The 15,010-nt window shown below is 61.3% G+C and overlaps 2 protein-coding genes across 2 annotated transcripts in view; one reads left to right on the top strand and one right to left on the bottom strand.

The window, feature by feature from the left end:
- Positions 1-6,538, top strand: part of COL18A1 (collagen, type XVIII, alpha 1) — a 60,548-nt gene extending 54,010 nt beyond the window's left edge. Inside the window, exons 33-42 of the mRNA XM_012652699.1 lie at positions 93-136; positions 430-561; positions 1,128-1,272; positions 1,374-1,447; positions 1,945-2,073; positions 2,851-2,883; positions 3,529-3,774; positions 4,225-4,422; positions 5,133-5,248; positions 6,141-6,538. Coding sequence (XP_012508153.1) covers positions 93-136; positions 430-561; positions 1,128-1,272; positions 1,374-1,447; positions 1,945-2,073; positions 2,851-2,883; positions 3,529-3,774; positions 4,225-4,422; positions 5,133-5,248; positions 6,141-6,351 — 1,328 coding nt within the window. The 3' untranslated portion in view covers positions 6,352-6,538. The remainder of the gene's footprint in view (positions 1-92; positions 137-429; positions 562-1,127; positions 1,273-1,373; positions 1,448-1,944; positions 2,074-2,850; positions 2,884-3,528; positions 3,775-4,224; positions 4,423-5,132; positions 5,249-6,140) is intronic.
- Positions 6,539-9,169: 2,631 nt separating this feature from the next.
- SLC19A1 (solute carrier family 19 (folate transporter), member 1) overlaps positions 9,170-15,010 on the bottom strand; it is a 21,536-nt gene continuing 15,695 nt past the window's right edge. The window contains exon 5 of the mRNA XM_012652679.1: positions 9,170-10,304. Coding sequence (XP_012508133.1) covers positions 9,963-10,304 — 342 coding nt within the window. The 3' untranslated portion in view covers positions 9,170-9,962. The remainder of the gene's footprint in view (positions 10,305-15,010) is intronic.

Genomic DNA, 15,010 nt, shown 5'->3' with positions numbered 1-15,010 from the left:
TGCGCAGAGAAACACACAAGTCACTGGCGGGGACCAGGGAGGGCCTCGGGGCGTCCCTTCCGCGGCCACCCACCGTCCCCGTTGCTCCGCAGGACAGTTCCCGTTCGACCTGCTGAACTTGGAGGCCGAAATGAAGGTGGGTGACCTCCCGGGTCGGGCCAGGGGCGGCAGATCCCAGGTGGGGGCCTCACCCCAGGGGGCCCCTCGGGAAGTTCTGTCCCCAGTGCAGGTTTTCAGGGACTCGGCCCAGGTAGCCGGGTGGGCGCTGGGCCCTTTCCCCTGGGGCGTGGGCCAGGCCTGGACTCCAGAAGCTTCCAGCTGCCTTGCTGCGGTGTGGGAGGGATAGGGCCCCCCTTACGGCTTACAGAGGTCAGAAGTCGGTGTCGCCCCACCCACCCTTCTTCGTCAGACATGGGTTTCCTCCCGCAGGGGGAGAAAGGAGACCGAGGGGACGCCGGACAGAAAGGGGAAAGGGGCGAGCCGGGGGGCGGCGGCTTCTTCGGCTCCAGTGTTCCCGGCCCCCCCGGCCCCCCAGGCCCACCGGGCTACCCAGGGATCCCGGTAAGCCCAGGGCCCGGCCGGGAGCAAGTTCCAGTCAGTCAGGCCTGTGCAGAGCTCGCGACCCGCATCCCAGGAGCAGCAGCCCAGGGCAGGTCCGGCCCGGCCACCAATGCCAGCCCAGGCGGCACCGCGCCCTGCAGACCCAGCCCCCCAGGAGCCCCCACACGTCCTTGCCCCCCACACAGGGCGCAGGCAGGTGGGGGCGCAGGCACACCGCCGGGACAGCCTCCCGGCCCTCGGGCTGCACCCGCGGGTGCTTCCTGATGAGGCGCTCGCGGTCCTGGGGGCCTTGAGCAGGACGGGGCCAAACCCGCTCAGGGCTCAGGACCCCGCCCGTCCTAGGAGACTGGGGAATAACAGGCCTGGCCTCCACATGGGGCCTCCCCGTGGCTGGGGCTGCTGCAGCCTCTGCCCTGGAATCACGCCCCCAGGGAAGGGGTGGTGTGGGAGGGGACTGGGTTGGTAGGGGGTGGCCCGGGACTCGGGGCTCTTAGCGGGCCCGCTGCTCCGCCCTCCAGCTCACTGCTCCTGCCCGGGGCACACGGCAACATGTCATCTGGTCCTAGGGCACCAAAGGAGAGAGTATCCGGGGCCCGCCCGGCCCGCCTGGACCTCAGGGACCCCCCGGCATCGGCTACGAGGGGCGCCAGGGCCCCCCCGGCCCCCCCGGCCCGCCAGGGCCCCCTTCATTTCCCGGCCCCCACAGGCAGAGTGAGTCGGGCAGGGAGTGGGCTCCGGGCAGAGCCTCGCCCAGTCGCTGCCCCTGCGGCCACCGGCAACCGCGTGTTTCTACCACGGTTTCTGTCTTGCAGCCATCAGTGTTCCCGGCCCCCCAGGGCCCCCTGGGCCGCCAGGACCCCCTGGAACCACGGGTGCCTCCTCAGGGGTAAGCGGCTGGGTGGCCAGGTGCCCACCCCCATGCCCCTGGTCGGTTCACAGCCCAGCCTGTCACGCCCTCAGCGCCAGCCCCCTGGTCCACTGCGGACCCACAGACAGGCAGTGCCCGGGTGGCTTTGCCCGGGGCAGACGCACAGGGAGCCCTGAGCTGCGGTTTCCAACGTGGAAGTGCCAGGGCTGGGGGCTGGGTGGGCCCAGGGATGGTCCACTGTGCTCTGAGGCCAGGTGCGCCGGGGTCCCCCACGCAGCTCACACGGGCGGCCACCCAGTCTCGACTGGCAATGGCATCCACGTCCACGCTCCTGCTCTCCCCACCCAACACCCCCAAACGCCCCAGCCTGCCGGAGCCGTGCCCCACCGGGACCCAGGGGTCGGCAGGCCACCCGGGCCGGTGGGCGGCACCCTCCCTTCCATCCAGGTCCGACCTCCTGTGGGGGCCCCGGTGCCGTGGGCAGCAGCGCATCGCGTGGTTTGGGGTTCCAGCAGGTGAGGATCTGGGCCACGTACCAGGCCCTGCTGGACCAGGTGCACGAGGTGCCTGAGGGCTGGCTCATGTTCGTGGCCGAGCGGGAGGAGCTCTACGTCCGCGTCCGGAACGGGTTCCGCAAGGTCCAGGTGGGTTCTGGGGGCACTCTCCCTCCCTCCCGCGCGGGCTGGGACCAGGGACAGGCGGAGAGCAGGCCCTGCGCAGGGACGGGGCGGGCGGCAGCCAGGGCTTCTCCTGGCGATTCGTGTGCAATTCCTTTTTTTTCATTAGTAAACTTCTTTTACGGGCCGTTTCGGGTTTTACAGAAAGGTGGCCCTCACCCTTTTAGAAGTAGATGAACGCGCCGTGTGTGCTACCTTTGCTCGCTCCAGCGGCTCACGCTGCTGTGAGTGCTCGCAAGGTGACGGTCAACGCGCTCTTGTCAACAAGACCGGGCGTCTCACAGGAGGGGCGTCGGGCGGCATCCCCGCGCCACGCGGCCCGTCCTGCTTCCCGCGCCGTGCGGAGTGAACACCCCTGAGCAGCCTTTCTGCTCCTGGGTGCCGCGGGAGGCCTGGCATCTGTGGGGCGAGTGTGGGGGTGAACGCAGTCCAGGGCCCCCAAACAGCTGTTATGTCCTCGGCAGCCGCGTCTGACCTGCGGGTTGACGCAGCCCCTGAACCATGGGGAGCCCCCGACTCCCCCCTCCCCCGTCACGCTGACCTCACCCCGGCCCCCCATCTGTCCCCGCTCCAGGCCCTTCCTCTGGCCGGGAAGAGGCTGTGGGTCCCGGCCGTGCCCACTGTGTGCCCGGGTCCCCGCAGCACTGGGGTGCAGCCGGGGTTGTGGTAGCATCCGGCCTTGGGACGACCGCGCTGGGGGAGGGCGGGGCCGGGGTCTGCAGTGACCCGCCTGCTCTCTTCCAGCTGGAGGCCCGGACGCCACTGCCGCGGGGGACGGTAAGGAGCTTTCTGTTTTAGAGACTCGGTAGCAGGTCAGGGCGCAAGGGACATGCCCTGTCTCAGGTTTCCCGAGCAACAGCGGGAACTTGGGAGCCCTGGAACCCGGCGTGAGACCCGCGGCCGGCCCCCGCCTGGAAAGTGGGCGCAGACCATGGCGGTGTCTCCAGCTCGGCTGTCCCGGGTGCCGCTCCCACTCTTGTGTCCCTGATTGTGTCTTTGTGGCCAGATGCTCCCTGCGGCCCAAGTCACATCTCGTGTGTTTGTCCTCCCCACCCAGAGCGCCAGGCACAGGAGGGGACAGCCCCGGGGCAGGAGGGGGGCAGGACCTTCTAGTCTCCCGAGCAAGGGCTGCGTTGCCCTGCAGCACCCCAGGGGTAGAAGCCACCACCGGAGCTCAGGAGCGTGTGCCGGGGCCCTGGGCCTGGGGTGCCTGGGCAGGGGCGTCGCAGGCTGGCAGGGCGGCCCCCAGCTCCTGCCTGCACACCCTGGGCACCCCCAGGCAGGTGCTGCTTCCTGCCCACCCCCCGGAAGCCCAGCCCCCGGCCTCCGAGAGCACAGAGGGTGCAGGTGGAGGGGGCCGTCCTGGGAGGGGCAACCCGGACCCCAGGTGCCTGAGCCCCCCACGGGCCTCCTGACCCGCAGGACAATGAGGTGGCCGCCCTGCAGCCCCCCGTGGTGCAGCTGCACGACAGCAACCCGTACCCCCGGCGGGAGCACCCCCACTCCACCGCACGGCCCTGGCGGGCAGACGATATCCTGGCCAGCCCCCCGCGCCTGCCTGCCCCCCAGCCCTACCCCGGAGCGCCGCACCACGGCTCCTACGTGCACCTCCGGCCGGCGCACCCCACGGGCCCACCCGCCCACACCCACCAGGATTTCCAGCCGGTGGTGAGTGCCCCAGTGGCGGCAGCGGATGTGGACGCTCCGGAGCTGCCAGGGAGGTCCCCGGGCCAGGGGTGCGGGGGGCTTGGCTGATGGGGGCCGGGCGTGGTAGGGCCAGCCAAGCCTGGGACTTGCGCGCTGGTGGCCGGTGGCTGCCCACACAAGCTACGCCCCTGTGAGGCCAGTCTCGGCTCGCGTGGAGAACGGGGAGCCTCTGCCGGCACACGAGGCCACAGCTGTGCTCTGCAGCCGGTGGGCCGAGGGCGGGGCCAGGGGGAGGCTGCTTCTTGGGCCGGCGGCACCTGATACCACCTGTGCTGCCCTGGGCCAGGGGTCCAGACTTGAGGTCCTGGGTAGAGCCACTCACAGTCGTCACAGGGGCTGGGCCTCTGGGGCCTGGCTTGGGGTGCAGGCGGCGTGGGCCGCGGTCCCTGACGTGGCGCGGTTTCTCTGCAGCTTCACCTGATCGCGCTCAACAGCCCGCTGTCGGGCGGCATGCGCGGCATCCGCGGGGCCGACTTCCAGTGCTTCCAGCAGGCGCGGGCCGCGGGGCTGGCCGGCACCTTCCGGGCCTTCCTGTCCTCGCGCCTGCAGGACCTCTACAGCATCGTGCGCCGCGCCGACCGCGCAGCCGTGCCCGTCGTCAACCTCAAGGTGGGTCGGCCCGTCCCGCGAGCCACGATGGGTCCCACTCACGCCCCTGAGCCCGGCTTCGGGTGCGCGGTCACGGCGGGGGCTTCCCTCGAGGGCCTGTGGAGGCCGCCGTGGCGTGGCCACCGCACCCCAGCCAGTGACATCAGGGCGGGCGCCGGTGGGTGCGGGTGGGTCACAGCCCCAGAACACCCCTCTGCACCCTGGGCCGCCGCCCCCGGGGTCGCCCGCGGTGTCTGTGCGGGGCCTGTGCCCTTTTGGGGGTGTCTTCTCGTGTCGTGTCCTCTCGCGTGTGTGTTTTTCGGGGGTCTTGTGTGCCCGGGGCCGCGGGGGGGGGGTGTGGGGGGACACCCCCCGCGTTTGCGTGTGGTGTGGGGACGTGTCCCGGGGGCCCCGGGGTGTGGGCGCCTCTCTCCCCCACCCCTCTGGGGGGTCCTCCGTGGTTGCTTTTTTTGATGCGGGGTGTTGTGGTCGGCTGCTGTGGTGGGAGCGGCGTCGTCCGCGGCGCCCGTGGTGAGTCCTTGTGGCCGGGGGCGCGGCGGGGTGGGGGGCCTCGTGGGGCGCCGCCCCTCTTCTGGGGGGGGGTGGTCTGCTTCCTCCGCCTGGTGGCCTCTCGGGGCTGCGGGGCCACCCTGCTGGGCTCGGCGTACCCGCCTGGTCCCTCGGGCAGGACGTGTCGGGACTGAGAGCCCACACTGCGCTCTCCCGCGCAGGACGAGGTGCTGTTTCCCAGCTGGGAGGCCCTGTTCTCGGGCTCCCAAGCCCAGCTGAAGCCCGGGGCCCGCATCTTCTCCTTCGACGGCAAAGATGTCCTGAGACACCCGGCCTGGTAGGTCCCCGAGGGCGGGCGGCGCAGAGCTTCCGCAGAGCTCCCAGCACAGGGGTGACGTGTGCCCTGTCTTCCTGGCTCCCAACGTGTCACCCTAAGTCTTTGAACTGATCCTATACAGCCTTTTTAAAAATTATAAAATCCATAGAGCACACAGAAAAAAGCCAACTGCTCCCTGGGAGCAGCCCTCAGCACCGTTGCTAAGAGCAGCCTGGCTCTAAGAGCACCCCAGGCACCCGAGCCCTCCTGTCCACGACTGGCCGGCCCCACGCGCCCGTGACGACGTGAGCAACCCTGTGGGCTGCACGTGACATCACAGTGAATCGCTCACTGAGGATGAACAAGGGCAATTCTGAGAGCATGCCTGCACGTGAAATAGCGACAGAAATTGCCAGAATGCCCTCAAAAAGGCGTCACACCAAATGTCCCCCTGCCCACCAGGTGGGAGGTGCCTGTTCCCCCAGGGCTCTGCTTTTACAAGGGTGTCTTCAGGTGTCGCACAGGTGTTCGCCGAGAGGTGCCGGGCCCTTGGCCATCCTCTTACTGAGATGCGCCTGCCAAGGGCCACCCTTGTCCCTGACCTGAGAGCTTTGGGAGGGGCGGGGCCGTCCCCAGGCAGGTGGAGCTTGTTCCTAGAAAGGTGGCACCGGGACACCTTTGTCACGTGGGGCCAGGCCCACCCAGCTGGGAGGACCCGCCTGAGGCACCGGGGCCTGGCTGACCCGCACCTGTGCGCAGGGTGCCCGGCAGGGGCAGCGTGGGGTGAGGCCTGAAGGTGGAGCCCCTCGGACAGGCAGCCGGCAGGGAAGCCGTGTGGCCTCCAGACCGGGGGCCCCTCCTCGGCCCGGAGGGAGCAGGTCTGGGTGCGGCTGACAGCCGGTGCCTCTTGCAGGCCCCAGAAGAGCGTGTGGCACGGCTCGGACCCCAGCGGGCGCCGGCTGATCGAGAGCTACTGTGAGACGTGGCGGACAGAGGCCCCCGAGGCCACGGGCCAGGCCTCCTCGCTGCTGGCGGGCAGGCTGCTGGGCCAGCAGGCCGCGAGCTGCCGGGGCGCCTACGCCGTGCTCTGCATCGAGAACAGCTTCGTGAGCGGCTCCCAGTAGCCCTGGCGCCCGGATGTGGTGGCCAGAGGGGACAGGTGGCGGGGCCAGTGGAAGCCCCCACTGCGGACAGGGAGCGTCCGGCCGGCACCCTTGGGACCCGGCTGGGGGTCCCTGTGTAGTTCACATTTCATGTAATCCTCGAGAAATAAAAGGAAGCCAAAGAGTGTATTTTTTAAAAAATTTAAAACAGAAGCTTTGTGCCAAGATGTGTGCCCACCCACCCCTCTTGCCCAGGAACCCGGGAGCCCACGGGCCTGGCCCGGGTCAACCTGGGGGTGGAGCCTCAGCCCAGCCAGACCACGGCTCGATTCCCGCAACAGGCCGACTCCGGGACTCCTGCTTGGGAGGCTGCGCCCACCCCAGGCACACGGGCCCCTCTGGGCCTGTCAGGTGCCGCCAACGGCCCTTGATGGCCTGGCAGGCGCTGACTCAGTTTCCTACCTGGCACCCCTCAGTGCTCAAAGCCCAGGCCCATTTGCAGACCAGCCCGGCCAGGCACGGGGGGCTGAGGCCACGCTCAGCACGTGACCAGGCCAGCTCAGGTCACCACGGCAAGGGGCACCCGCCTCTTTGCTGGCCCAGGCTCTGGCCTGTCCCCGGCACTGTGTGCAGGGCTGCGACATGGCCAGACTCCGGCCGTTGCCTTCCCTGGCACGTGGGGCCCATCTTCAGGCCTCTGCCCTGCGATGGCGTCCCACGTGACCCGTGAGGTCACATCTACAGCAGAGAGCTCGACTCCAGCCACGTCCAAGCTGAGAGTTCTGAGGGACCCAGGAGTCGGGGTGCAGGGCCCGTCCCGCACCTGGCACCCCTTTCCGGGTTGGGGTTTTCCGGGGTTTTTTGCTTGGCGGGGCCCAACCCACCCCCCGGTTGCCGGCCCAACACCCAAGGTCCTGGGTCCACCTCTGCAGGCCGCAGGCTCTGAAGCCCAGGCAGCGAAGGGGATAGCCAGTTGCTCCCGCCAGGATGGGGCTCGGCCAGCGCTGCCCAGCGTGTGCCCGGACAGGACGAGGCCATGGCGAGGAGGCCGAGGCTGGTGCACAGGGCAGCAGGTGAGGGCCACCACCGCCTGTCCACACCAGCACTTCAAAGGGCTGGCCCTGGGCACAGGTCACCGACTGTCTCCCAGAAAACCCACATCCTTGCTCTCCTCATGGGGGACTGGGGGGGCCTTCGGGTGCACGCAGGCGTCTCTGGGAAGCTGGCAGGAAGAGCAGCCACCGAGGTGCGTCCTCAGTCGAAGTCAGACAGCATCTGTGCAACGGTGTTGCTTCCGTGGACGGATGTGTATGCTCAGGGCAGCGCCAGGCGGACCACGGTGTGGCCAGCGTGTGCCTGCCACGGGACTGCAGCAAACCCGTGGGGCTGGTTCTGTAACCGCATGTGATGTGGGCACCAGGTCAAACAGGCACCAAATAAAAATGACCTTTGCGCTGAAATGTGTTTGCTGGAAGCTTTCACCGTCAGGAGAGCAAAATCACCCAAAATGAGGCTCCTGAGGCTCCGGAACTTTAGTCCCTGGACAGCCCAGCTGGCGGGAACTGCTGAGGGAGCACAGGTGTGCGCATGTGCATGCATGTGCGTGTGTACACAGGTGTGCGCATGTGCGGGCACACAGGTGTGCACATGTGGATGTACACTGGTGTGCACATGTGTGTGTGTATACACAGGTGTGTGCATGTGTGCGTGTACACAGGTGTGTGTGCATGTACACAGGTGTGCACTGGTGTGTGCGCGTGTGCACAGGTGTCTGTGCGCATGTGCATGCATGTACACAGGTGTGTGCATGTGCGTGTATACACGTGTGCATGTGTGCGTGTACACAGGCGTGCACGCAGGCATGCATGCACATGCAGACACGCTCTCAGGGCTCTTACTCCAAGCCTGTCGGTGGGTCTGCGCTGTGTTCTCTGCGCAACTGCGGTGCCTGAGGGCTGTGCAGGCCTCACGGCAGCACCGGGCTTGCTTCCCGGAGCAGGAGCAAGGCTGTCCTCAGAGCCAGTGCAGGGCGGGGGGTGCAGGCCCTGGGGGGCCAGACGCTGGTGAGAGGGGCCTCGCTGGGTGAGGGTGCTAGGCGGGCCCTGCGCTGCGGGTTGACCGCAGGCGGGGTTCGCGGTGTGCAGTGGTCAGCGCAGGCTGTGGTCGTGCCATGTTCCCGCACCCTCAGCCCCTGGCTCCACGTCACGTCCTGCTGTCCTGCCAGGTGGGGCCCCTTCTCGGCCGGACGCACCTGGGGACCACGGCCCCCTCTGGCCACCACCACAGGCTATGGCTCAGGCCATCCTTCTCCTGGACCCTCGACCCAGGGTGCCCCAAGATGCCCCCTCACCTGAGCCGGCCTGGGGGGACCCCCAGGCACAGCCAGCTCCAGTGGCCCCTCGGCCAGAAATTCCATCCCCAGCTTCCTGTGCTGAGCTGGCTCCCAGCTGCCGTGTCTCACTGGGGTCTGCCAAGTGCAGACACTGCCCAGAGTCCCTGAGGGACGGGTCGTGGAGGGGAGGGGCTCGTGGGCACCAAGGGCCCTGGGGGGGGGTCCTTGCTTGAGAGGGGGAGGGGAAGGCTGGGCCGCTCCCGGCCTCCTCCCTGACCGCCGGCCCCACCCAGCAGGCCAGGACGGCCCAGAATCAGGAGCCGTCTCTCACTCACGTCTCACGGCTGGTTTAATGTATGTTGGGAAGAGTGTTCGTACGACAGGCTGTCTTGCATCTCCGAGTGACATGCGAGTGGCCCCCGGACGCTGAGGCCGCTGGAACACCTCTCTCCAGCGCTGGCCCAGGAAGGCGGCATGTCCACGGGACAGGGACCAGTCCTCCCTGGCCAGCGTGAGCGTGACCAGCTCTCCGAGGACACGCAGGTCAGAGTTGACCCATGTCAGCACGGAGGGCCCTGGGCTGAAGCCACAGGCGGGAGGAGGAACTGGCTCCAAGGACCAGGGCCATGACGGGGACGTGTCTGCCTGCAACCTGAGAACAGCTTCTCCCGCAGAAGCAGAGAAGCTGAATACAGTTCCTCATTTTATGTTAAAAAAAAAAAAAAAAAAAAAGATCAGAACCTCATTCGACACCGCAGCACCTAGAACTGGAAATGTCCCAATTTAGCTACAGCTGGGGGAACCCAGGCTCCCAGCCCTGCCCTGAAGGGTCCGGGGCGTTCTGTGGGGTTGGTGTCCCCTTGGCTGACATCTAGGCCACCTTACCAGTCCCAGGGACACACGGGACTTGCCTCGTGCCTCCCCAGGGGATGAGGGCGTGGTGGACACCAGGACCCAGCCAGCCTCTTCCAGGCCAGCGCAGCAGCCGGAGCCCACTGGGCCCAGCAGGGGCGGCACAGCCAGGCAGCTGCTCTGAGTGTCCCCAACAGGCACCGATGCCAGGGTGTGCGGCAGGGCTGGGGAGGGGGTTCTCAGGGGGCCACCAGCGGGGCAAGCTGAGGCCAAGGACCCTCACTAAGGCAGGCAGCCCGCGGGGCATTGGTCGGGGACACATGGAGGGTCACAAGCAAAGGCACCAGGGGCCCCAGAGTCACTGGTCCATGCTGAGAACCACGCGTGCGAGCTCAGGGCCCCAGGCTTGGTCCGGGCAGGAGTGCGGACAGGAAGGCTCCCTCTGGCGTCAGGAGCCCAGCCGCCCACTGGGCTGGGGCAGGAGAGTGGGCTGGGCTGGGGCAGGCTGGCTCTGCTCCTGAGAGGCCGGCCCAGAGGCCCAGGCGCTGTCGTCCGGGTGCGGTGGTGGGTGCGGTGGCGGGTGCGGTGGCGGGGCAGAGGGCTGCGGGCCGCGGAGGCCCCCGTCCTGCAGGCTGAGCCCCTGCTCGGCCTTCTCCTCCAGGGGGCTCCTCAGCTCCTGGGCCAGGGGCAGCGGCTGGTGACGCTGCCGGAAGTGCCGCAGGCCATCGAGCACGGCCCCCAGGAGGTAGAGCACGGAGAGGACCAGGAAGTACATGAAGTAGACCTGGAACTGGAACACAGGGGCCCGGTGAGGCCTCGGGCCCAGCTCCGAGCCCTATCCCCGCCCGCGATGCCCGCCCGTGGTCTCCCTCCTCCGGCTCGGAGGCTGCCACCAACGCTGCCTGGGTCGCAGGGGCCCCAGGCGCCGGCCCGCTTTCCGGCCATGCCCGGCACAGCCCTGACGTGGGGGCTCCTGCCACTTTTCCAAGAGACCCTACAGCCCCGGTGCGCATCCTGCCTCCGCGTGGCCTCCAGGGCCTGTTTCCAAGGCCGTGCTTCCTGGGGCTGCGTCCTCAGGCTGCCGAGACGGCAGGAGGACATGCCTGAGTGCCAGAAGGTTCCACCAGCAGAACCAGGCGAAGAGAGCTCCTCCCTAGGCCCTGCGCCCACCGCGGAGACCTGCGCAGCCCCTGCAGGCTGAGCCAGTCCCCACCCTGGTGGCAGAAGGGGCGCCTTGATGACAAAAAGGAAACGCCCCCCTGGCTCCCACAGCCAGGGCGGGAGGGACTGATACCTTCCCTGCACGGGCAGGGCCACACCATCCCCCGTACCAGAGGGTCCAGGAGGCCGGGGGGTCTCGGGGCTCCTGTGGGCAGAGCCCAGTGTGAGTTCTGTGCGAGACCCCGGCCCCGTCTCCCTGCAGCCCGTCACCCGGCACCCATCCAGGAAAGCTCGTTTTTAAAGCAAACGGGAAATGAACCTGTGAGGACGTTGCCTCCAGGAAGACGGGGCTGGCGGACAACTGAAATCCTGAGACGCTGCGCAAGAAACACGGAAGGCTCTGGAAAGTGCAGAGAAGCACGAGGACCAGCCGGGACCCGGCCCAGGGAGTGACCCGGTGCTGCTCCCCAGGTTGGTTCTCTCTGCTGCGTATTTTCGGAACTGAAGAAGCCCACAAGCTGGAAATGCCGACAGACCCAGCACGCACGCGCTGTCCGGGCCAAGGAAGCAGGAGGGGGCGGCCCAGCAGGCGGGGAAGCCCCAGACAAGAATCGCTCCGCAGCCACACACCATAGAAAGGCCCGGACCCCGCCCACACCAAGTCCCGGTGACGGCCGCTATCAGACCGCGGCAGGTGCGGAGTCTGGACTCTCACCCTCCCACCGCCGTGCCACGAAGGCTGCGTGGGGAGCCTGAACTTCCACCCACCTGGCTACAGCAAGACACACAAGCCCCTTCCCTGCTGCAGCTGTGCCAGGAAAAACAGCCAAACAGAGGGTTAAATAAGATCCAGTCGCATAACATCATACCCCAAACGCCTACATTTCAATCAAAAATCACTCAGCACACTCAGAACCACAAAGATCTCGAACTGAATGAAAGACAATCGACAGATACCAACACCAAGACAGAGGTGTCAGAATTATCTGGGGAAGACCTGAAAGCAGCCACCATAAACGTGCTTCAGCGAGCAAAACCAAACGTGTTGGAAGCAAATGAAAAACATGGTCTCAGCAAAAAAATAGGAGAAATAATAAAATTTATAACTGAAAGATACAACAACCAAAATAAACTCCATGAATAGTGTCAACAACAAAATGGAAGAGACAGAGAAATGAATCAGTGAACTGGAGCTAGAACAACAGAAACTGCCCCCAATCGGAACAACAAAAAACAGACTTTAAAAAAAAAAACCACACACAAAGCCTTAGCCCCCGTGGGACAGTACAGGACAAGACGGAACATTTGTGCCATGGGAGTTCCAGAAAGAGAAGAGAAAGGGGATGGGCCTGAAACAGCCCAAAGAAAACCACACCAACACACACCACATCCAAACTTCTAAAAGCGAAACGTAAAAATAAAGGAAAAATCTTGCAAGTAACCAGAGAAAAATGACACCAGGGAAAACAGTTTGAATGACGTGGATTTCCCATCAGAAAGCCGGGGGCCACGAGGACGTGGCGTCGCATCTTCCACGTGGTGAGAGGAAAACGCCGCCCACCCAGGCTCCTACATCCAGGGAAACGCCCTTCGGGAATCAAAGGGAAATCGAGACATTCGTAGGTGAAGAAACATTAAGAGAACAATTGTCACCAGCAAACTTACCTAAAAGAATGGCAAAGAGAAGTGCTCTAACAAAAGAGATGACAGAAGAATCTTGAAACAAGGAAGGAAGAACACCATAGACAAAGTTATAGGTAAAGTATTTCCTCCTGGAGTTTTCTAAAGCGTGTTTGCTGACTAACGCAAAAACTACCACACTGACTTATGTGGCACTAAAAGTATGCAGAGAAAATATCTAAGGCAATGGTACTGACAAAGGCACTTTTCCCACACTGTGTTCAAACCGGTCACGTGATACACAAAGCAACCAAAGAGTTACACCAGGAAGCACACTCGAAACACAACAGACAAACCCAAACAAAACTACACAGAATGTGCAAGTAACCATCTGGAAGGCGCAAAAAAGAAACCAAGGACTAAAAACAGAGAATAAATGAAAAATAATATACAAAATGGCAGACTTAAGCTCTAATATATAAATTATTACCTTACACACAAATGGTGTAAAAATGCCAACAACTATAAGACAGAGGTTGGCAGACTAGATTAAAAACCGTGACTCTGCTGCCTGCTCTGCTGTTTACAAGAAACACACTTCGAAATACCAAGACAGGAAGGTTGAAAGCAGAAGGATGAAAAAAAAAAAAAAAAAAAAAGAAAGCAGAAGGATGCAAAAGGCTTCACCATGCAAACAATAATCAAAGGGAAGCAGGAGTGGCTATGTTGATAACACGTGAGGTAAGTGTCAGAGCAAAGACAGTGACCAGAGACAGAGGGAAATGACACGATGATAACAGGGTCAATCACCCAGACAGACATATCCCAGATGTGTAGGCAGTAAGCAAAAGAGCTGCAAATGCGCGAAGCAAAAACGTGATAAAACCAAAAGGAGACACAGATCCCGTGATCGCACTTGGAGACTTCAATGCACCTCTCTCCATAACGACGTAACTAGACAGAATCCACAAGAATGAAGAAGAAATCAAGAACACCCTCAGTCCACAGGATCCGATCAGCGCTTATGGAACACTCCATCCAACAAAAGAACACACATCCTTTCCAAGTTCCACAGCATATACCAAAACAGACAATATTCTGGGCCACAAAACAAGCCCCAGCAAATTTAAAAGGATTGAAATCACATAGAATGAGTTTTCTGATCACAAAAGAATCAAAAAAGAAATTAATGACAGAAAGATAACAGGAAAATCTCAAAAACAATTGGAAACTACACCACACACTTTAAAATAATGATGCAGTAAAAAATACATTAAAATGAGTGAAAGTGAAAATACAGCATATAAAAATTTATGGGATACAGCTAAAGCAGTACAGAGGGGAAATTCATAGCACTACAGGCATACATTAGAAAAGAGGAAAAGTCTCAAATCAATAATCTCTCACCTCAAGAACCTAGGGGAAAAAGCAAAATAAACCTAAAGCAAGCAGAAGGGAGACAAGAGTAAAGTTCTAGCCAGTGCAATAAGGCAAGAAAAGGAAATAAAAACACACAGATCAGAAATGAAGAAATCAAATGGTCCTTATTTACAAATGACATGATTATCTTCACAGAAAATCTCAAGAAATCTGAAAAACAAAAACAAACACAACTACCAGAAAACCTCCTAGAACTAATAAGTAAGGTCCGCAAACTTGCAGGATACAAGATAAACACACGAATATCAACTGTATTTCTACACACTAGCAATGAATGCATGTACTCTGTTATGGACTAAATTATGTACCCCCCAAATTCTTGTGTTGAAGCTCTAACCCCCAATGTAACTGCCTTTGGAGATGGCCCTTTAAAGAGGTAATTATGGTTAAATGAGGTCACAAGGGTGAGACCCTAGTCCAAGCTGATAGGTGTCTTTGTAAGAAGAGAGATACCAGGGAGGACCACACAGAGAAAATGCCACGTGAAGACGTGGAGAAGACGCCATCTGCAAGCCAAGGAGAGACACTTCAGGACACCTCAATCGCAGATGTCCAGCCTCCGGAACAGTGAGAATAAACTTCTGTTGTTTAAGCCACCTAGTCTGTGGTATTTTGTTATGGTAGCCCAAGCAGACTAATGCAGATGCTAAAATTTAAAATACTGTTTCATTTATAATTGCTCAAAAAAGAAATGAAGTATAAATAAAACATGTACAGTACTTATATGTGGAAAACTAAAAAATGATGAAAGAAATCAAAGCAAATCTAAATAAATGGAGAGATATACCATGTTCATGGACTGGAAAACTCAACACAGTAAAGGTGTCGATTCCTCTGAAACTGATAGACTGGCTTAGTGCAACTGCTTATTGGAGCAAGAATTTTTGCAGATATAGAGAAGATTACTCTAAAATGTATATGAAAAAACAAAGAAACCATAAGAGTGGACACAATTTTGAATAAAAAGAAAAAAGTTGGAGGAATCAGTCTAGCCAATTTCAAAACTTAAAATAAAGCTTCATAACCAAGACAATGCGGTACCGCTAAAAGGGTAGGCACACAGCTCAATGGGACAGAAAAAAACCAGAAATAGACTCACATAAATATGCCCAATTTTTTACAAATGTGCAAAAGCAATTCAACGGAGGCAAGATAAGTCTTTTCTACAAATGATGCTGGAACAAATGGACACATAGGCCGAAAAAAGTGAACCTCGACCTAAACCTCACACCTTATATAAAAATAAACCCGTAATGTATCACAGACTTAAATGTA

The sequence above is a fragment of the Propithecus coquereli genome, unplaced genomic scaffold (assembly GCF_000956105.1).
Source record: "Propithecus coquereli isolate 6110/MARCELLA unplaced genomic scaffold, Pcoq_1.0 Scaffold399, whole genome shotgun sequence".
Lineage (NCBI taxonomy): Eukaryota > Metazoa > Chordata > Mammalia > Primates > Indriidae > Propithecus > Propithecus coquereli.
This window is presented reverse-complemented; position numbering and strand designations above follow the sequence as displayed.